The sequence below is a fragment of the Phoca vitulina genome, unplaced genomic scaffold, assembly GCF_004348235.1.
Source record: "Phoca vitulina isolate PV1807 unplaced genomic scaffold, GSC_HSeal_1.0 scaffold8, whole genome shotgun sequence".
Lineage (NCBI taxonomy): Eukaryota > Metazoa > Chordata > Mammalia > Carnivora > Phocidae > Phoca > Phoca vitulina.
Genome location: NW_022589711.1, coordinates 72,648,453 through 72,671,320, shown reverse-complemented (window position 1 = coordinate 72,671,320; position 22,868 = coordinate 72,648,453). Strand labels below are relative to the sequence as shown.

At 38.3% G+C, this 22,868-nt stretch overlaps 1 protein-coding gene across 6 annotated transcripts in view; it reads left to right on the top strand.

Annotated features, from left to right (window-relative positions):
• Window positions 1-22,868, top strand: part of LOC116634082 (EGF-like and EMI domain-containing protein 1) — a 649,939-nt gene that overhangs the window by 235,896 nt on the left and 391,175 nt on the right. For 2 of the 6 annotated variants that reach the window (XM_032407260.1, XM_032407259.1), the window contains exon 1: window positions 18,236-22,183. The exons of 3 other annotated variants lie outside the window; for them this stretch is intronic. In XM_032407260.1, coding sequence (XP_032263151.1) covers window positions 22,097-22,183 — 87 coding nt within the window. In that variant the 5' untranslated portion in view covers window positions 18,236-22,096. Of the gene's footprint in view, window positions 1-18,235; window positions 22,184-22,868 lie in introns of those variants that run through there. One more of the 6 variants, XM_032407255.1, reaches the window with a different exon arrangement.

The following is a 22,868-nucleotide window of genomic DNA, read 5'->3' as shown; positions in this document are numbered from 1 at the left end:
AAAGCAAGACCCCACCTAGAAGTGAAGAAGTCAGTGTCCTTTTCCCACAGTTTGGTGGACAGGTGACTCCCAAAGGACTGCATCCTCTAGCACTAGATACCTGGACTGGGGAGTGGATAAGAGGTGGATTGGGGGTTGGCAAGAGGTTCCCATGAGGTGGACCGAGTACATTGTGGGGCTGGCAGTCCACCTGAATGCTGGTGCATGCCTGACCTACCTCTCTGTGCCTACACACAGGTTCCCTATCAGGGACCAACCCAGTCACCCCTGCCCCAGACAGAGAGCCGCAAAAGCCCATACTAGGGTGGGAGCTGGTTTGGGAGGAAGAAATAAGAACCTGTCCAGGGGTTTGCAGGACACTGTGTGAGTTGGGGCTCTAAGCTTGTGATCCATGCTCCATTGGCCCATTGGATTTCACTTATGAAACACAAACTGAAAGATAAAATGATTAAGAATTTCAAGATGGCAACCACAGAACATTAAAGCCATTTGCAATTGCCCTGCTTACATGCCCTGGAGGCCCTCCTTGAACCATAACTTCTCCTTCTTTTGTGAATTACTTATTTCAATTACTGTATTTTTGCTTAATGTTTTGAATATTTATTCACAAGTATTTCTCTTTACTAGATCCTGCACTAATGAGCAGTCTGGTAGAAGAAGTAATATCTTTTTTGGAATTCCTACTATTATATTTATGCACATAATAGGTTTATTAATTGGACAAGTAAAACACAAAAATACATGACTCAAAGAATATTACTTAAACCCTATCTTCTAGTTTATTTATTACAGTAATGGGACATTTATGTATACAATTTTCTAATATTTGCTTATTATATTATTTTTGAGGTTTGTAGGTCTAGAGAGTGTATAAGGAGGTTGGTTATTTCCATCTGAGTGTTGTTCATGCTACCAGTCAGTGGGTTTCAACCCTGGCTGAAGATTTCAATTACCTGGAAATTATTTTATAAACACTGATGCTTGGGCCCTTTACTCAGAGTTTCTGATATCGTTGACTGTAAATGAGAGCCTGGTCATTACAGCTCTTCAAAAGCTCAGAGGGTAAAAGAGGAATGTGGGGAGGGGTGAATGCTGGTTGTGGGCTGGGCTGTCAACCAGAGCCCCTACACAAGCCTCTCCATTTGGCTTGGCCTTCTCAGAGCCTGGCAGCTGGGTTCTGAGGGATCTCCTAAGAGCAAATGTTAGGATGCTCAGGTAGAATCCACAAGGCTGCCTGTGACCTAACCTCAGAAATCCCAAAGCATTGCCTCTGACATATTGTTTGTCAAGCGAATCACTCAGGCCAACCCAGATAAAAGAAGAGAAAAATTAGACTCTACTTCTTGTTGGTGGAGTGTCAAGATCACATTTGAGAAGAGCATGTGGGATGTAAAATATTGTTGCAGTTATCTTTGAAAATACACTGCTGCAGAGGTCATGAACCCTTTAAAATCATTTTAGGCAGAACTGAAATATTAAAAAAACAAAACAAAACAAAACAAAACCAAGGAAATAGCCCAGGTGTAGTTTGTTCCCCACTGGTTTTTTGTTTTGTTTTGTTTTGTTTTGTTTTTTGTTTTTTGTTTTTTTGAGTTCACAAGCTAGACTTTTAAGGGTTACCAGCCCATGATTCATTACTCTGGTTGTAAAAATTCTATTCATTTTTAAAAATGTTTGTGATGATAAAAGTACATTGCTGAATTTTTAAAAATGAGAACAATGATAAATTAAATGACAAAATCTTTTTATTCTGCTGCATTTTCCTTCCTGGCCCCAATTCAATAAGAGCAATGTATAAAATCTAGGATTTAGACGGCCAGTTAATCCAACTCTCTAGTTTTATATCCATACATTTGAAAAAACCAGAACACTGAAAAGCCTAGATTTTATAAAACCTTACTTTGGCACGACCTCTTGTTATCTACCACCTTAATTAAGAGACCTCATTAATTCTTTGTCCAACCTGATTCAACTCAGCCACCAGGTTTATATGGTAACTGGTGTTCATCCACACCTGCCTAGCTTTAGGTCTTTCCTGGGCATGGTGATGTCCTGGAACTTTGTGGAAGAAGGCATTTACGTTCAGTTTGTAGAACCACAATGGTATTTTTTTGATGTTATGAATGTTCAACAAAAGTTAGAAAACAGTAACGTAAAGTTTTCTCATTCAGCATATTTATAATGTCCGTTGAGCAACCTAAACCCATTTAGGCAACCTAAACTGAGTGTATGGTACACATAATATATAGATATTTTACAGGACTCTAAGGAGTGTTTATCTTTGGTGAGAGCATACTCAGCAGCACTAAAGGCAGGCTACAGAAACATCTGTGCATTCATTTTATCCTAGGTAAATTTATACTTCTGTCATATTTTCTTTCCAAGAACTATGAGCTATAATTAGTAGCAGAATTTTTGGAATAGATTACTAGGCCAGTCTTGAAGTATTAAGTTGATACATTCTTTTCATGGGCAAAGATTCAGCCATAAGAGAGAATCATGAAATTATCTGCATTATAAGCAGTCAGAGTTACAGATATATTTCAGCTACTGATACAGTTAGTCTCTTATTAACATTTTGAGCACTTTATTTTTTCCTTATTGAAGCTTTTTGTCATTGTTGTTATTAAATAAACAATCAATATTCTTAAACCTTCTTTCATCTTGACATCCTTTGGCTTTTTACAATGCAAGAATGAGCACCTCCCTACTCTCTACTTTTCAGTGTGTCCCTAAGTGAAGGACCACCTCCTTCAATACCACTTGGAGTACTCACAAAAAACATGTGGTTCTTGGACTTACTCCAAATCTTGTGGGATCAGTAAAATGCCCACAGATCTGCATTTCAACATGTTTCCCAGGACATTCTTATTCACGAGAAATTTTGAGACCTACTTCCCTGGAGTCTTGCTGCTCAAAGGATAGTCCCAGGACTGGCATGTGGACATCCCTAGGGAGCTTGTTAGGAATGCAGAATCTCAGACCCCACCCCATTCCTACTGAATTAGAATCTGCATTTTAGCAGCATGCCCCAGTAACTGGTGTGCACTCAAAGTCTGGGAAGCACTGATAAGGAAGGCTTAGTCCAAATTCCTAAGCAAGCCAAACATGGCTCAACATAATTGTTATTACCTGTGTCTCCAGCTCCTTCCTCTATCCCCTTCCCTCAGGTGTACATTCCACTTGAGTCACTCCCAAGTAGGAAAACAAGCCTGAAAATTGTAGATATTCTACCATTTTTGAGCTGCAAAATGGCAGTGTTCTATGGTTCGACCTAAATACTTGCAGTTCCTTGTCTAAGAGTTGTTGTTTCATGATTCCTTGTCTTTGCCTTCTGCTGCAATGACTTCTTTTCCAACTTGGTGAATTGTTATTCATTCTTGAGGATATTTTTTTATAGAGCTTGACTTACATATGTACAGCTGAGATCCTGGCAGTTTTTATCTGCAATGACCAGAATATATATAAGGAGTTCAATTAATATTTAATGAATGAGTGAATAAATGAATGAATACTTCACATGTTTTCTAACTATTTTCTCTAGCATCACAAATTTACTACTGGTGATGGAAGCTTTGATTATAGTTTCCCTTATAACAGCTAGTATCAAAAGAAAATAGAGTAGAAATATATTTTCCAATTTTTAATATAAAATTAATATATAATATGCTTTGCATGATGCAAAATATATGTCCCTAAAGAATTGTCACTAATTATGGTCTTAGTCAAACAAATTATACCTTTAGGGGAAATACTTATCTTTCTCAGTTTGAACCCTATACTTTTTAATAAAGTGTTGACTCTTCTTAAGATAATAATAGTAATACCTCTAAATTTACCAGTTTTGTAACTGGGTTTGTTGCTACCTCTGCTGGTATGGGATAGGGTTACAGGCCACTTCTGGTTTTATTCCAGAAGAAAAAAGGAAGCTAGAGAACATCTTTACATCTCAAGTTTTTCAGCTGTGATATGACTATAACAAAGAGCACAGCTTGGATCAGTTTCAGCTTGGCTAGAGAATAGATACTTCACATATGCTCTTTGACTTTGGCAATGTTACCTTGTGATTTAAGGATTTTCCTTGTGGTTGGAAAGTTTTTCTTCAAATAAATGTATCCTTGATGAAAATGAGATCTTAATAAAATTTTAACTCAGACACTGTGAAATTAAACACATACTCTATTTAAAAAAAGAAGAAAAGACATTTTCACTTTACACCAAATACTAACAGATAGATTCACCCAGATTATTTGCCCAGAGATTATCTGAACAGTTCTGATTGTCCATTTTAATGAACACTTTCCTTGATTATTTTTCTCCGCTTACAGGACTAATGTTAGTTTATTGTAAAAAACATATAAATTCTTTGGAGATGTAGTAGAAAGTTTGAGTCTGTGATAATAATCACTATTACCATTTTAGCATATATATATTCTCCCAGATTTATTTCTCTGTATATACTACAATATATATGTTATGATCCATAAAAAACAGGGGCCACTGGATCTAAAATGCACTAAAAGGAACCTATGTGTTTCTTTTTTTTTTTTTTTAAGATTTTATTTATTTATTTGACAGAGAGAGAGAGGGAAAGAGAGAGAGCAAGCACATACAAGCAGGGGGAGCAGCAGAGGGAGAGGGAAAAGCAGACTCCCCACTGAGCAGGGAGCCCGATGTGGGGCTTGATCCCAAGACCCTGGGATCATGACCTGAGCTGAAGGCAGATGCTTAACCAACTGAGCCACCCAGGTGCCCCAGAACCTATGTGTTTTCTGTCCACAACTGTGAAGCATTTTTGATTCAGTGGTTCATGCTATAAATGGGCCATACTCCTTGAGAGTAAGGGATGTACTTTTTGTGTTTTGCATGCATATAAATTGTAAATATTTTATTAATATACACTCTCAGTAGTAAAATATTATAAATTAATACACTGCTAAATGAAATGATCACTCGAGTTTTATTTAACTCTTTATCTTTTTCTGAAATGTTATAAAGTTTTAATATTGATTCTTTTTCATGAACAAATGATTAGTGGGATTTCGTGAAAACTTATTGTTAAATCATTATTTTTCTCACCAATTGGGGAACATATCTGAACCGAGAGCACTCATTGTTTAGGATTCTTTGAACTACATTGTCTCCAAAGGAAAAAAAAAAATGGAAACTAGTGGTCCCTTTCTAGTGTGTTTTATTAAGCAAAAAACAATGTTAGGCCTCCTTCATTCTCATATTTTGAATTTCACTCTTTTTTTGAGAATAGCTTATGTCTATTCAATCATTGGTGTTTCCTATTTTTATAAGGGTTCATGTTCTAATTGCTTAAATTGTCATCATTATTTGAAGTTACCATAAGTAAAAATTTCCCTTCTCCATTTTCTTTTCCAAGATATGTGTGATTTACAGAAAATCTACTAAACCCATTTATACACACATACACACACACACACACACACACACATATTCACTTACAAATATTGGAAGCGTATTTCAAGTTCAGGGTCAAGGCCTAAAAATTTCAATTGATTAAACTTAATGAGGATAAGGCATTTGAGACACTTGAATAGAGGATGCTATTCATAGTTCCAGTGATTATATGATAATTATAAAAAGTGGACCCAGTGTCCTTTACTCTGTGGAATTCTCTAAAGAAGGAGAAAATCAAGTTATTATCCTAGCATGATATTGTTCTTTAAGATGACTCTTAAAATGGACTTTTCATAATAATTACCTTGGAAAACTTTTCCAATATGATTCATCAGTAGCTTTGGGTTAGATTTAAGACTTGGATCAAGGTCAGAATAAAATCACTTTGCTCAGCAAGAATATTACCTTTGTGACTGAAATCTGAAAGGATGTATGCTAAGTATCTGTACTTGATTTCTCTCATGAGTAGGAGATTCTTTGTGTTTTTATTTCCTCCTATATTTTTAAGAAACTGAAATATAACTATTTTATCTTCTCCCTAAGACTGTATGGTCTGCATTCTGAAGAGTGAGAGGCCAAATTCACCTGTGTTTTGGTACCTCAAGCTTTGAAGAAATTGGATTTTAAGAAATAAAGTGGGGGCACCTGGGTGGCTTAGTTGGTTAAGCGACTGCCTTCGGCTCAGGTCATGGTCCCAGGGTCCTGGGATCGAGCCCCGCATCGGGCTCCCTGCTCGGCGGGAAGCCTGCTTCTCCCTCTCCTACTCCCCCTGCTTGTGTTCCCTCTCTCGCTCTCTCTCTCTCAATTAAATAAATAAATAAAATCTTTAAAAAAAAGAAATGAAATAAAGTGTGTTTCTTCATTGGGAGACACTTCTATATGTACCTTTAAATTTTTAATTGTCTTAAATATTTGCTCAATTTAAGAAAATAAGAAATATCTTTAATAAGTTGACTATTTTTTTGTGACAGTGAAGCTGGACTTCATACTGTTCTGTTTGGGTTTGAATTGTTACAGCTCTGATGACCCTCTGCTCAATAGTAGCAATGATCCCTTGGCATCTTTGAGTAGTCTGGAGATCTGAGACCAGTCCAACACGGGATGTCTTATTGCTGTCTTGATATCTACCATGGAAAAAGGGTGTGGTTTTTAAGCTCAATAACCACATATACCAAGCAGTAATAAAGATGCTTCTTGCCCTTATGGGACTTTCAGTCTGCAGAATTATAAATTAACATTAGGGGGCACCTGGGTGGCTCAGTTGGTTGAGCATCCAACTCGTGATTTCAGCCAGGGTTATGATCTTGGGGTTGTGAGATCGAGCCCCACATTGGGCTCCAAGCTCAGTGTGGAGTCTTCTTGTCCCTCTCCCTCTGCTCCTCCCCTCCTCTCTCTCTCTCTCAAATAAATAAATAAAATCTTTAAAAATAAATAAATAAATAAATTGAGATTAGGGTTTATGAAGGAAATGAACAGGATACCGTGAGAGAAAATAATGGTGTATGTGGATGTAGTGGGGATGAGGGGTATTTAACTTTGGTTATAGGTATTAAGAAAGAACTTTTTGAACAGGTGTTGCCATAGATTGGGTTCCCAGGAAACAGACTTTAAGATTTGAGATCAAGAAGTTGATTGGAGGAGGATACTTTTAAAGATGACATGAAGAAAGATGAGGAAAGCAAAATTGGGCAGAGGTTGAACTATAGTACAGTTGCAACACTCTTATACAATCCTATAGGAAGCACTGGGGCTAAGATAGCCCTTCAGAGTTGTCCCTGCCTTGAAGCAAAAGGGCCTGGCTCCACCACCAGCAGCACGCAGCTATCTTACCAGGCATTGAGTAGGGGCTTCTCTTCCAGAGAGAGCATGATCCCTGACAAGGTTGTTCTTCTGAAACAGGGATAATTCCTGGTAAGTCACTGACACTCCCACTGGCATAGGAATAAGCACCTCAGTTCTAAAGAGGAATCTAGGCAGCACACCAGAGCATCTACTACAGTGAGTAAGCCACAGCCAAATGAAAATGGAGGGGAAGGGCTTTCTAGACAGATAAAACCTCATAGGTAAAGGCCCTGGATTGGCAAAAAGCTCAAATTATTGAAGTAACTGAGTGGCAGTGAGACTACTGTTATTACTGTATGGAGAATGGTTTGTTTATTTATTTATTTATTTATTTATTTATTTAAATGATTTTTTTTAAATTATGTTCAATTAGCCACTGTATAGTACATCATTAGTCCTTGATGCAGTGTTCAGTGATTCATTAGTTAACTATAACACCCAGTGCTCATCATAGCAAGTGCCCTCCTCAATACCCATCACCCTGTTACCCCCTTCCCCCACCCTCCTCCCCTCTGAAACCCCCAGATTGTTTCTCAGGGTCCATAGTCTCTCATGGTTCATCTCCCTCTTTGATTTCTCCCCCTTTGGATTTCCCTCCCTTCCCCTATGGTCCTCCATGCTATTATTCATGTTCCACATATGAGTGAAACCATATGATAATTGTCTTTCTCTGCTTGACTTACTTCACTTAACATAATCCCCTCCAGTTCCATCCATGTCGATGCAAATGGTGGGTATTCATCATTTCTGATGGCTGAATAATATTCCATTGTGTATATGGACCATATCTTCTTTATCCATTCATCTATTGAAGGGCATCTTGGCTCCTACCACAGTTCGGCTATTATGGACTGCTATCAACATTGGAGCGCACATGCCCCTTCTTTTCACTACGTCTGTATCTTTGGGGTAAATACCCAGTAGGCAGTTCCTGGGTCATAGGGTAGCTCTATTCTTAACATCTTGAGGAAACTCCACACTGTTTTCCAAAGTGGCTGTACCAACTTGCATTCCCACCAACAGTATAGGAGGGTTCCCCTTTCTCCACATCCTCGCCAACATTTGTTATTTCCTGTTTTGTTAATTTTTGCCATTCTAACTGGTGTAAAGTGGTATCTCATTGTGGTTTTGATTTGTAGTTCCTTGATGGCTAGTGATGTTGAGCATTTTTTCATGTGTCTGTTAACCATTTGTATGTCTTTTTTGTAGAACTGTCTGTTCATGTCTTCTGCCCATTTTTTGAGTGGGTTATTAGCTTTTTGAGTGTTGAGTTTGAGAAGTTCTTTATAGATCTTGGAAATCAGTGCTTTGTCTGTAGTGTCATTTGCAAACATCTCCCATTCTGTGGGTTGCCTCTTTGTTTTGTTGACTGTTTCCTTTGCTGTGCAGAAGCTTTTTATCTTGATGAAATCCCAAAAGTTCATTTTTGCTTTTGTTTCACTTGCCTTTGGAGACATGTCTTGAAAGAAGTTACATGGCCGATGTCAAAGAGGTAACTGCTTATGCTCTACTCTAGGATTTTGATGGATTCCTGTCTCACATTGAGGTCTTTCATCCATTTTGAGTTTATCTTTGTGTATGGCGTAAGGGAATGGTCCAGTTTAATTCTTCTCTATGTAGCTGTCCAATTTTCCCAGCACCACTTATTGAAGAGACTGTCTTTTTTCCGTTGGATATTTTTTTCCTGATTTGTCAAAGATTAGTTGACCATAGAGTTGAGGGTCCCTTTCTGGAGTCTCTATTCTGTTCCATTGGCCTATGTGTCTGTTTTTGTGCCAATACCATGCTGTCTTGGTGATCACAGCTTTGTAATATAGCCTGAAGTCAGGCAACGTGATGCCCCTAGCTTTGTTTTTCTTTTTCATCCTTTCCTTGGCGATTAGGGATCTTTTCTGGTTCCATACAAATTTTAAGATTTTTTGTTTCAGCTCTTTGAAAAATGCCAATGGTATTTTAATAGGGATGGCATTGAAAGTGTAAATAGTTCTGGGGAGGACAGACATTTTAACAATGTTTATTCTTCCGATCCATGAGCATGGAATATTTTTCCATCTTTTTGTGTCTTCCTCAATTTCTTTCATAAGTGTTCTGTAGTTTCTGGAGTATAGATCATTTACCTCTTTAGTTAGGTTTAATCCTAGGTATCTTATGGTTTTTGTTGCTATTGTGAATGGAATTGATTCCTTAATTTCTCTTTCTACAGTTACATTGTTAGTGTATAGAAAAGCAACTGATTTCTGTGCATTGATTTTGTATCCTGCCACATTGCTGAATTGCTGTATGAGTTCTAGGAATTTGGGGGTGAAGTTTTTTGGGTTTTCCACATAAAGTATCATGTCATCTGTGAAGAGGGAGAATTTGACTTCTTCTTTGCCAATTTGGATGCCTTTTATTCCTTTTTGTTGTCTGATTGCTGAGGCTAGGACTTCTAGTACTATGTTGAACAATAGAGGTGAGAGTGGGCATCCCTGTCGTGTTCCTGATCTTAAGGGAAAAACTCTCAGCTTTTCCCCATTGATAATGATATTTGCTGTGGGCTTTTCATAGATGGTTTTTATGATATTGAGGAATGTTCCTTGTATCCCTATACTCTGAAGAGTTTTAATCAGGAAAGGATGTTGTATTTTGTCAAGTGCTTTTTCTGCATCAATTGAGAGGATCATATGGTTCTTGTCTTTTCTTTTATTGATGTGCTCTACCACATTGATTGATTTGCAAATGTTGAACCACCCTTGCATCCCAGGCATAAAATCCACTTGGTCGTGGTGAATAATCCTCTTAATGTACTGTTGGATCCTATTAGCTAGAATCTTGTTCAGTATTTTGACATCCATGTTCATCAGGGATATTGGTCTGTAATTCTCCTGTTTGATGGGATCTTTGCCTGGTTTTGGGATCCGGGTAATGCTGGCCTCATAGAAGGAGTTTGGAAGTTTTCCTTCTGTTCCTATTTTTTGGAACAGCTTCAGTAGAATAGGTATTATTTCTTCTTTAAATGTTTGATCAAATTCCCCTGGGAAGCCATCTGGCCCTGGACTTTGGTTTTTTGGGAGATTTTTGATTACTGCTTCAATTTCATTACTGGTTATTGATCTATTCAGATTGTCTATTTTTTCCTGTTTCAGTCTTGGTAGTTTGTAAGTTTCCAGGATGGCATCCATTTCTTCCAAGTTTCCAGGATGGCATCCATTTCTTCCATGCTTAATTTGTTGGCATACAGTTGCTGGTAATAATTTCTAATAATTGTTTCTATTTCCGTGGTGTTAGTCTTGATCTCTCCCCTTTCAGTCATGATTTTATTAATTTGGGTCCTTTCTCTTTTCTTTTGGATAAGTTTGGCCAATGGTTTATCAATCTTATTAATTCTTTCAAAGAACCAGCTTCTAGTTTCGTTGATCTGTTCTACTGTTTTTCTGGTTTCTATTTCATTGATCTCTGCTCTAATCTTTGTTATTTCTCTTTTCCTGCTTGATTTAGGTTTCCTCTTTCTCCAGCTCCTTTAGATGTAGGGTTATCTTGTGCATTTGGGATTTTTCTACTTTTTTGAGAAAGGCTTGGATGGCTATGTACTCCCCCGTAGGACCACCTTTACAGTATCCCATAGGTTTTGGACCAATGTGTTTTCATTTTCATTGGTTTCCATGATTTGTTTAAGTTCTCCTTTAATTTCCTGGTTGACCCATTCATTCTTTAGCAGGATGCTCTTTAACTTCCAAGTGTTTGAATTCCTTCCAAATTTTTTCTTCTGATTGAGTTCCAGTTTCAAGGCATTGTCATCTGATATCATGCAGGGAATAATCTCAGTCTTTTGGTATTGGCTGAGACCTGGTTTGTGACACAGTATGTGGTCTGTTTTGGAAAAAGTTCTGTGTGCTTTCAAGAAGAATGAGTATTCTGTTGATTTAGGGTGGAGTGTTCTGTATATATCTACGAAGTCCATCTGGTCCAATGTGTCGTTCAAAGCTCTTGTTTCTTTGTTGATCTTCTGTTTAGATTATCTGTCCAATGCTGAGAGTGGAGTGTTAAAATCTCCTACTATTAATGTATTATTGTCAATCTGATTCTTTATTTTGGTTATCAGCTGGCTTATGTAGTTGGCTGCTCCCATGTTGGGGGCATAGATATTTACAACTGTTAGATTTTCTTGTTGGATAGACCTTTTAAGAATGATATAGTGTCCTTCTGGATCTGTTATTATGGTCTTTGGTTTAAATTCTAGTTTGTCTGATATAAGAATTGCTACCCCAGCTTTCTTTTGAGGTCCATTGGCATGAAAAATGGTTCTCCATTCTCTCACTTTCAGCCTGGAGGAGACTTAGGTTCAAAATGAGTCTCTTGTAGACAGCATACGGATGGGTCTGGTCTTTGTATCCCATCTGCAACCCTGTGCTATTTCATGGGAGCATTTAGGCCATTCACATTGAGGGTTACTACTGAAAGGTATGTGTTTATTGCCATCTTACTGTCTGTACAGTCCCTGTTTCTATGTATATATTTCTGTATATTTCTGGTCCATATTACTCTTGGGGTCTTTCTTCTTTTCTAGAATCCCTCTTGATATTTCTTGCAGGGCTGGCTTGGTGGTCACATATTCTTTTAGTTTCTGCTGGTCCTGGAAGCTCTTTATCTCTCCATCCATTCTGAATGACAGCCTTGCTGAATAAAGTATTCTTGGCTGCATGTTCTTCTCATTTAGTACACTGAATATGTCTTGCCAGCCCTTTCTGGCTTGCCAGGTCTGTGTGGACAGGTGTGACGTTATTCTGATGTTCCTCTGTATGTAAGGAATCTCTTCCCCCTAATTGCCTTTAGGATGGCTTCCTTGGATCTAAGATTTGTGAGTTTTACTGTTACATGCCAGGGCATTGGTCTGTTCTCCTTGATCTTGGGAGGGGTCCTCTCTGCCTCTAGGACACGAATGCTTGTTTCATTCCCCAGGTTAGGAAAGTTCTCAGCTACAATTTGCTCAAATATATCTTCTAGTCCTCTCTCTCTCCACCCCCTCAGGGATCCCAATAATTCTGACATTGGAACGTATCATGGCATCGTTGATTTCTTTCATCCTGTTCTCATGGATTTTAAACTGTTCCAGGCTTCCTCATGTTTCTTCCTGTCTATCAGTTTATCTTCTAGATCACTAATTCTTTCTTCTGATTCATTTACCCTCGCAGTTAGAGTATCTAGTTTAGACTGTTTCTCGTTCATAGAATTTTTAAGTTCAGCCTGATTAGTTCTCATTTCTGCCTTTAGAGATTCTGTGTTGCCATTAATATTTTTCTCAAGCCTAGCTATTGTCTTCATAATTGTTACCCTGAAGTCTATTTCAGACATCTTGCTTATATCCATATCCATTAGGTCTGCGGGAGAGGCCATTGTCTTTGGTTCTTTGTTGGGAGTTCCTCCTCCTAGTCATTCTGTTGAGTGGTGGTTGAGGGGATGTACAGAGTCAAAAATATCAATATCCAGGGGGGATATCTGTAAAATATCCTGGCAGTGTGCACCCTGGGAAAGTTTGGAACAATCGGAAGCCACCACCAAAAAAACCCAGCCAAAATGAAATCCAAGAATAAGATTTATAAAGTTAAAAAAAAAGGGGGGGGGGGGGGGGGTGAAGGGAAGGGGGCTATAATCCCTCAGTGTGGGTGAGGTAGGGTGTTTCAGTTCTTCCTGGGTGTATTTTGTTCTCTTTGTTAGAGAACACTACTTCTCAGAGATACAGGGAAATTAGTATATATATAAAGGTAGTATTGAATAGGGAAAAAAGGACTACATTGAAGCTTATATCTATATACATAAAAAAAAGAAAAAGAAAAAAGTATATGTGTGACAAAGTTCAAGTTAAAAAGTTACTATAGAATATGTTGTATTAAATATCTTGTTGAAATGATAACTAGGTAAAAAGAAAAAACAGAGAAGAAACATGAGAAATAGTTAAAAAAAAAAAAAAAAGGTGTATCTAAGAAATACACAGGCCATAAGCAACACCAGGAGCTTAATATACTATTTTCCCCTGGTGTTGGGGTTTCACAGTTTTATGGGGACCCTCAGGTTATTGTCCTCTTGTTCTTCCAGCTTGTCTTCTGGGGGAGGAGCCTGCCACATTGTTTTTCAGTTAATCCTGCTTGGGTGGAATTGCCCTATCCCTTATCAAGGGGCTGGGCTCTGTGGAAACCAGTTTTTGGGGCCTTTGTTCTCTGGCAGCTTTTTGAGCCTTTTCCAAGGGTCAGAGCAAAGGAAAATGTCTGCACCCAGACCTCCACCCCAGAGGAGAGAAGGCACAGTCCTCTCTGAATCCTCCAGAACACACAGTCTCCCCCTCTGTAAGCACCGCTGAAAACCTCATTCTCCCACAGGTAGTGCATGCCCCTAGCCATCCTCTCAGTTGACCCAGGCCCCTGCTTGTCCCTGCCCCCTCTGCCTCCAAACCGTTAGCGATCCAGGTCTGGGTGGGTGGGGGGTGGTGACTGCGGCTGCCCCCCCATCCATGGGGCTCGGGTCCGTGCCTGCAGCTGCCCCTTCCCACCATTTGCCCCTTAAGCCCCCAGATTCTGTTTGAGCACTATTATCAGTCCCTTCTTGTCCCACCACCACCGCTCTCCAAGCTCTGGCTGGTCCCCAGGCACGGGACGCTTTTGCACTGGTGTATTACTTTCCAGTGGCTAGCTTCTGGTGGTTCCCTCCCCATTCTGTTTATCCTCTGACATCTGTCCACACAATCACAACTCCATCCTTCTTACATCTGGACTGATGATCCTCTGCCCCCATAGAGATCCAGACGGATAATCTTACATCTCAGGCTAATTTCCTGGGTGTTGAGAGTGGCTTGGTAGATATCTAGCTAAATTCAGGGGACTGGTTGAAATGGAGTCCCCCACTCCTCTGCCATCTTCTCCCCGACCTGAGAATGGGTTTAGTAGGAATTTGAATAAAGATCAAGGCATTGCAATGATTCAAGGAAAATGAAATTATGGCTTAGATATGATGATAACAATAAATATGAAGAAAAGCATATATTTTCAGAATATATTTGAAGGTAGAATCAACAGAACTTGGTGATGGGTTGGGTGATGGTGAAGTGAGTGAGGAGAGGTCAAGAAGATTTTGCACATTTCTGGCTTAAGCAGCTAAGTGATAGGTGGTACAGTTTACTAAGATAGGAAGTATTAGGAAAGGAATAGGTTTCTGAAGACTATTAGAAAAAGGTGTCTCGATAGAGTTGATCTAAATCAAAGTACACATAAACCACACTTCTATTGGAACATTTACAACCTTTATGGTTCTCCTTCCCATTGCTAAAACATTTCCTGAAAAACAGAGTCAATATTGGGAACTACAAGAGAAACAACATGACAATGTTGATTTTGTATCAATTTAGAAATGTTTATCCTCTGAGGTTTCATTGTATTCTAGAGTATCTGTATAAGATAACAACACAAGAATATTCCAGATGGTCTGGCCCCTCGGTATGGATGCTGGCACAGAGCATATCCCTTTGGCCACCCATCATGCAAAACATCCCTATTTGATCACTTATTCAACTCTGTTATGTGTGTGTGTGTGTGTGTACCTACAAGTTGCCAGAGAGTGTCCTAAAGTGTTGGAGGACACAGTCCTGAACATGGCGGAAAAGGTCCCTGAGCTTCTCATGAAGCTTAAGTCTTGTTAAGGGAAAAAGATGAGAAACTAGTCAGTAACTAACTATTTAAATAAGATCATTTCAGATAATGGTTAATATATAAAAATAAAAAAGGCAATGCAGTGAGTGAGGAGTGCTAGGTGTGATGGTGAGTGCAGCACGCCATAAGACAGACATAGAAATCCTTTCTGGGGAGGTGGCAGGCAGGTTGAGAACTGAACAGTAAGAAGGCTCCATCATGTGAGATCTGGGAGAAGATCTTCCAGGGCCAAGGGAAAAGAAAACTCAACTACCTGATGTGGGAACAAGCTTAGCATATCCAAGAAGCAGAAGGAAACACAGTGACAAGGGGAATGCCAGGATTTTAAGTCAGACAAGTAGACTGGAAGTGTCTTGGAACCCATGGAAAGAACTTTGTCATTCAAAGAGCACTGGAGAGCCTCTGAAAAATCTAAGCAGCTGAGTTACCTGGTCTAATTTCTGTTTTCAAAAATTCATTTTGGCTGGTGTAAAGAGTGGATTTCCAAGGGGAAATGGATAAAGCAGGAGGTAGCTATTTAGGAGGACCTGGCAGTTTGCGGAAACATGATTGTGACTTGGACCAAAGTGGTAGTAGTGAGGATCTAGATAAATGATTTGAAATACATTTCGGAGGTAAACCCAATGAGTATTGCTGATAGCTGAGATCTGGAGGTGAGGGAAACGGTCACTCCTCAGTTTTTAACTTGAGTAGCAGAGTGTAGAGTACAATAAGAAATGGAAGGCTGTGGAAAAAAAAAATGTTTTGCAAAAAGAAACCAAATGTTCTCTAATGGAGATGTGGAGGATGCTATTGGACTTTGTTTGGAAATGAAAGAAAGAAGTTCAAGTTGAAGTCATAAATATAGGCATCTTTAATGGATAGGTCTTAGTTAATGCTATAGTGCTATATGGCATCCAATAAATAAAAGAAGAAGCAATAGACACCTAAAGTTCTGGCAGAAGAGCAGAGTCCAGCAAAGACCATATGTACTTTCTCCCCTTTTGGTGTAGGTACATCTAAGAGTAACTTTTCATTAAGTAGTGAGCTAGGAGGAAAATAAGAAAGAGTGCACTGTCACAGAAACCAACTGGAAAAAAAAGATGTTTGAATAAAGAGAAGACTGTTATAATGTTATACTATTACTAAATAATATAGGCTGGTGATATGCAAGTCACTGGTGGGCCTGGTAAAAGTAGATTCAGTGGAGGAGAGGAAATTGAAACCAGATTGAGATGAGTAAACAGGAGGCATTGAAATACATATGCCAGTAGACCACTCTTCTGATAGGTTGTCTGAGAAAGTGGAACAGAGGAGGGCAGGGATCCAAAGAGAAGGATGAGAAGACCAGAAATAGGCTTTCTGAAGAAGAGCCCTTAGAGCAGTTCTTATGCTAGTGGAGATACTCCAGCTGAAAGAGAGGAAATATTAATTCAGGATGTCCCCTGGAGGTAAATTGAGGAGAGAACCAGAGCTCAAGTGAGGGGCATAACCTTACATCTGGGTAGGGACAGATGTGTCTTCCAGAGGAGGAAGGCAAAGAAAATGGATACAGATGCAGAGAGACTGGCAAGCTTAGTGATGAGAAGGTGAAAATGTTCTTGCTCTGTTTCATCCATTTCCCCCCCATGAACTATGAGGCACTAACAGCACAGGGGTGATGTGTTAGAAGTACAGATCAGGAGATACTGAAACTATTCATACTGCATATCTTCTGGAAGAAGATTGAAAGGAAACATTCTCAGGTTATCACCAATTAACCATAATGAATAGGTAAGAAAATATGTAATAGGCAGATCATATGCTGATCATAAAGAGCAAGCAATACTAACCATAATAGTGTACACTGTTCCTTCAGGTCAGACTGATGCATTCCTATTGTTTCTCAACGGAAGTAACTATTTCTTTTTTTTTCCCAGAAGTAACTATTTCTAATCTTTGAAAATTATGGACATGTCCACTTAAGTTTAGTATGACTTTCTTTTAAGAGAAGTTTCTAAATTTAGTGGGAATATTTTCACGATTAGTTTTATTGTGACCTTACTGAAACCAAGAAAATATTTCTTCTTCAGGAAAAGAGGGTTTTCAACTTGCCTTCTTCTTCCGCATAAATAAGGGATGAACACCCCTTTCAGAGCCCATGTAAGGTAGCTTATAAAGTATCTATTTTTAGGGCAATAAAACTCACATAGAATGATCCTATACCTCTGCATCCTCAACTCATTTTCGACTTTCAGCTTTGTGTGAAGATCACAGGGGGATACAACCTGCCCAGAGAAGTGCTTTTACGAGGAGATTTTATCATGCTTGACAAAATTCCTGTTCTAGAACATAGTCTGTCATCATGAGAGCAGATCATTCTGATGTTATACTTTCTCAGGCATGGGTGTTGCACCTTTCTGGATAACTCTGAAAAAGTAGGAAGGAAGATCAACTCTGGCTGGAAATAATCATCTGTTCTGTTTTTATTGTTGTTGCTTATTTATTTAATAACTGATGGCAGGAAAGCAAACCTGGGTTTTGTGATAGAGGGGAAAAAAGCTACCTGCCCAAAATTTCTACCACCCAAACATCTGTGTATGTATGTATGTATGCATGTGTGCATACATTCATGGAGTTCCCTTTCCCCTTGATGTTGGTCTTGTAAGGATGACTTTTTACTATGCAGTGTGATTGCTTCTCTCAAGATTATGAGCATTTGGTGGTTCTGTTTATTTGTATTTTTAATATTCTTAAATTACAGAAAATAACTTGAGGATTTAAAATGCCACTCTATCCAGTGCAAAAAAGAAAATGGGCAATGGGGCCTCACTGAAATTGATATTGAGGAAGTACAGATTTAGAACAACTTAGTACTTTTTAACTTAAATTTTAGTATATTTTTTGAGAGCTGAGGTATGATTTACAAGGTGATAGTAATGGAAGTTTAGCTTAAAGCCAGTCTAACTTTGCAGAAATCTGAAATCTGTATCCTCTGGAGAAAAACAGAGGCAAACATCTAAAAAGTTGAAATGGTACTTGGGTACATAGGGTAAAGCAAATATGACCATAAATGTTAAAGATTTGTGGATTGGAGCCAATTTGCAAAACATTTCTGAGTGTTCGGTGATCTTATTAAAATGCAGACTCACACACAGTGTTCTGTAATGATATGCATTTAAGCATTAACGTTGTTTGTTATTCTCATCTGTGAAAGGGTTTAAAATATAAAATTCTATTTTTTAATTTAATAATTATTTTATGCCTGAGTATTAGAGTGTTTGTTATTGGTTAACACTTATACTCATCATATGTACACATATTATATTCATACTCTTTGGAGACATGATATTTTATAGGTCTAAGAAATAAATATTTATCTATTATTAATGTATAGCTGCCATTGTATATTTATGATACATGGTATTTTTCTTTGCTCTTTTAGAATGGTTGATTTTTGTCTCTATGTAGCTTTTATAGTTAGATTGAGTGATGATTTTCTCCCTCAGAGGTGTCAGCGGAAACATTTCTAACTGCCCGAGGCAGTCATATGCCACAGCTGGCCCCATATTTAAACTACTTCCCCACGTAAGTGCATAATTTTGTCACCTGGTGATAAAGAGCAAAGAGCTACAAAAGGAAATTTTGCAAAAAATAGTCTTATTGTCACTTAGCTAATGCTGCAACTCTGTCAATTAGGCCTTTCAAGGTAGATGAAAACATGTGTTTGCAAATTAAATAACTAAGCAAACTTCAGCAAGACTCAGCAAATTTCAGAATGCCATTTCCTAAAGATGCAGCACCATTCTTGTTAAGCACAGATGATCAGGTACCATCTATGACATTTAGTGGCTCCTCAGATATTGAAAATTTTTAAGTCAACGAAAGCAACATTCTTAACTAAGGAAAGGCAAAAAAGATAAGATGTGAAACCAAAATATTGAAAACATGAAATAATTTTTCAAAAAGATATATACTGGAGGAAAAAAAAGATGAGAGAGATGATAAATTAACTTGAATTGGTAAATATTTTCATTTTGTATTTCAAGGTGTAGCTCTGATTTTCTTGTTGCTAAACGATAAGACTTCTTAATGAAATAACAGAAATACTTGCTGTCTAGATTAACATGGTATCAATAGTTTAGACCCTGTATGATGATTTAGTTTAAAAAAAAAAAAACCAACAGACATCTGCTTAAAACGACATTTGGGGAATTACCTTAAAAAAATCTATTTTTAAAGTTTTATAAATTACTGCCTATTTCTTAACAAACCCCTCAAAGTATGTTTCTGTTCCAAGGAGAAAAAAAAAATGTGAAAATATTTATAGTCACACCATGCCAAACCACCATCGAGTATGATCTGTTTCCTTGCTTTCCCAAGGCTCTTTCCACTAGGACACCCAAGGCCTGCTTCCATACCATTCCTAAGCTTTTCTCCCTTTCAGTCTTTTCAGTTCTGGGTCTCATTCCTTAGATTCCCTGCTTTCTGCTTATTAATTTTTGCTTTTAATGTAAAATAATACCCTCATTCAATGGATATCTGTCTCATTGAAAAAAAATATATCAGCAGACATGTCTGTCCCTGTAGAAGCTGGTAGAATGATTTGCAGCACCTTTTCCCCTCTGTCCTCACCAAATTACACTGGGTTGGAATCTGCTACTTTTGCTCATGCATCTTGACCCCACATCTCTCTACAGAGAATTGAACTGTCAGCCTTTGAAATAACAAAATAATTTAGGTGATGAGATGTTTTTCTTTTTCCACCCTCGGAGGATCATACTGGAAAACCTACTACTTTATATAGAGATAAACCCCAAATCTAAAAGAATAGTAAGAACAATGCCTCTTAAAACAGCATTTATGAATAAAGTGAATAGTTCATGTATTAAATTGGGGGTAGAAGTTTCTTCCAGAAATTAATGGACAACAAGATAATTAAGTTTTCTGGGGAGCAGAAGATTGAGAGAAATTAGAACAGTTTCTGATTCTGGATAGACAAAGAAAATTGCTTAAAATATGGAATTATGATTATTTCCATTAGGGAGACAAGATACTGGATTGGAGGTCACTGAGCAGCATTACTTTCAGGAAATGTTAGTTTTTACTCTGAGTTCTGGGAAAAGACCCAGAATTGTAGTCAGTTTGCTATGAATGTCCTCCACATTCTCCCAGGCCACCAGTGGGGGTGCATACATACAAGTATGGGGTAGCCAGGTTAGCTCTCAGCTGGTGGTTGATACAGTTTTTCTAGCTGGACCAGCTGTTTGACAGGCTAAAAACAAAAAGACTAGAAAAGTAAACTTTACAAAACAAAGGACTCAATAAGAGTTAATAGGAATTGAAGGTAATGTCAACACTTCAAATATTAAGGGAAGACCAACAAATAGTGCAATCAATGCCAAGTTTGAATAGCACATTCAATCCAGGCACAAGCTAAGCATCTGAGGCTGGTTGTTTACATCAAGGGAAATTGAACAAAATTTCAGGGATTTGGGTTGCATGGAGCCTGAAACTAATCCAATGCAGGAAACCATATTTAATAAAAATAATACAAAATTATGAATATGGAATTAGTTTTAGGGTCTTGGAAGGGGCTCATGGAAGTGAGGGGGTCTCAATCTTACATTTCAGAAACTTCATGTTAAATCCACCTCTGAGTACAGAAATGGTGTCCCTTTTGGTTTTAAAGGCAGGTAATTCCAGAGGGAGTAAGAGCTGTTGTAGGAACAAGGCAAGGAGTTGACTCAAGGTGGAACAGTAGTTCTCAACCAGAAGTGAATATTAGAGTCACTTGGGAGACTTTATGATAAAACATTCCTGGGCTCCATCTCTACAGATTTCCACCAGTTTGGAGTGGTGCCAGGTTATTGGTATTATATAGCCCTTCTCCTCCATGTAGACCTGAAAATTAAGCCAAAATTGAAAGCTACTGATAGCTAATAATAATGGGGGCAATGATGATTTTGTTGCTACCCTGTATGGAACATCTACTTTGTAGAAGAAGATGCTGTATCAAACACATAATGGGCATTATCTTCTTAGTATTCATGACCCTCAGAGGTATATGTATCAATACCATTTTAACAAGGAGGATTCTGAGGCTCAAGGAAGTGCCTTGGATCACACAGCAAATGTGGAATCTAAATGCAGATGCTAGGATCTAAACTCTAGTTCAGCCAGGTCCCTGGCTCTTTTTATTGCCACATGTTATACCTCCTTAGACAACAGCATGTTTGAGGGAACCAGAGAAATTTCAAGACCTCACAGAAGGAGCTAACTGACTACCACTAGAGGAATTTGTAAGAGCTGCCTGCCAAATCAGTTCTTGGAAGTCCAGGAACATCCACACACACACCCATGGAAGCAGAGATAACTATTTCTGGATCTCAAAAGAGTTCTTGTAGAGGCTTAAGTTATCCTTTTTTTATCCTACTTCTTACCACGCCCCTCCCCCAGCCCCAACACTGAGGGTTAAATTCACCGTCAGGAACAGTGACACAAGCCTTCCTCACATCTCTTCTCCTCATTCACTGGGTCTCCCTTGTTGCTCACAGAGGGTTTCTTGCTTTCTGGGTGATGTCACTGTTCCTGTCTATAGATTCCTTTTCTAGTTCCTGTATTAATGCCTTCCATGCCCCTCCTCTTCTCTCTCTGCAACAACTGTAAGCTAATGAAGTGTGTTTATATATATCTTGTGAATACATGGATACATGCCCAGCTTCCCTCCTAGTTCCTGGCTGAAACTACTGAGCTCTATTATTCAGCTACCAAAAAGTGGGGTCTGCAGCTGTTCTAGATTTCTTATAGCACTTAATTTTAAATTACTTGCTTATGTTTTTAATAACTCCCTTTTCCCTGATGACTGGACAATTTCATGTCCTAGGAACTAGATGAGTCCATGCCAGGCCATGGGCAATTTGAGAAGCATCATACCAGATTGTACCCAGAATCACCTGTGGCTACCGACCACCAATCCATGTCCCTAGAGCAAGTTTATGCACCATATTTCTTTTCCATCTAGCTGACTAATGGCCTTAAAAATCATCCAATAAGGGTTCTTATTGGCCAATAGAATTTATGATGTCCATCCAAGCTTCCTAACTTGCCTGGCTATGGAAGAATTCCCATGGTGAATGTGACTTGGTGATTTGCTCTGGTTCTCTTACTCCATAGGTACACAAGCAGGAGAGATGCAGAGGGAAGGACATGGGAGGCAGAGTCAGAATCCTGGATTCAAGTCTGCCTCCAGTGCTTTCCAGTTACAGGATCTTGGACAAGTTAGTTGCTCTGTCATCTCCTATATAAAACAGAAATAGAATGACTATCGAATGCAATTTTTAAATGTGGTCATGTGAAAAACTCTTTTGAAACATGATTGGCACAGGGGGATATCAAATGTATTTTCAAATTTTGTTTTTAAATGCAGACACTTTCCTTTCACAATGAAGGTTTCTACTATTCTGATTCTTTCACAGAAGTCCCCTTTTCTAGGAAATCCTTTTTAAAAAAAGTTTGGTGACCATGGTTATATTTCTCTTGTGTGATTCCAATATGCCATCAAAAAATCAGTGCACATATTTTGAGGGATGAGATGTAGATTTAGAGATTCTAGATATTAAGTTTTGTCCCTCCTCGCCTGCTGATTTGAGGTCCACAATCAACTCTAATACATAAATCAAGAGAAATCACTAGAAATATTTCAAACTCTCCTTTCTTGTTAGTGTAGCAGTGTAACATGTGTTCAGTCAGTACTGATTAATACACAATATTGAATTTCTCCTTTCTGTTCTGAAAATGTGTTCTTTCAATGCTTTCAGGCAATTGTGATTAAATTAAACAACATTTATGCTTTATTCTGTATAGGGAGCAGAAATAAAAAAATATATGATATTTTTGTATCATATATATATGTTTTAGGAAAAACAGAAGGGAAAGTAATATACATATTACATTTTCATTCAT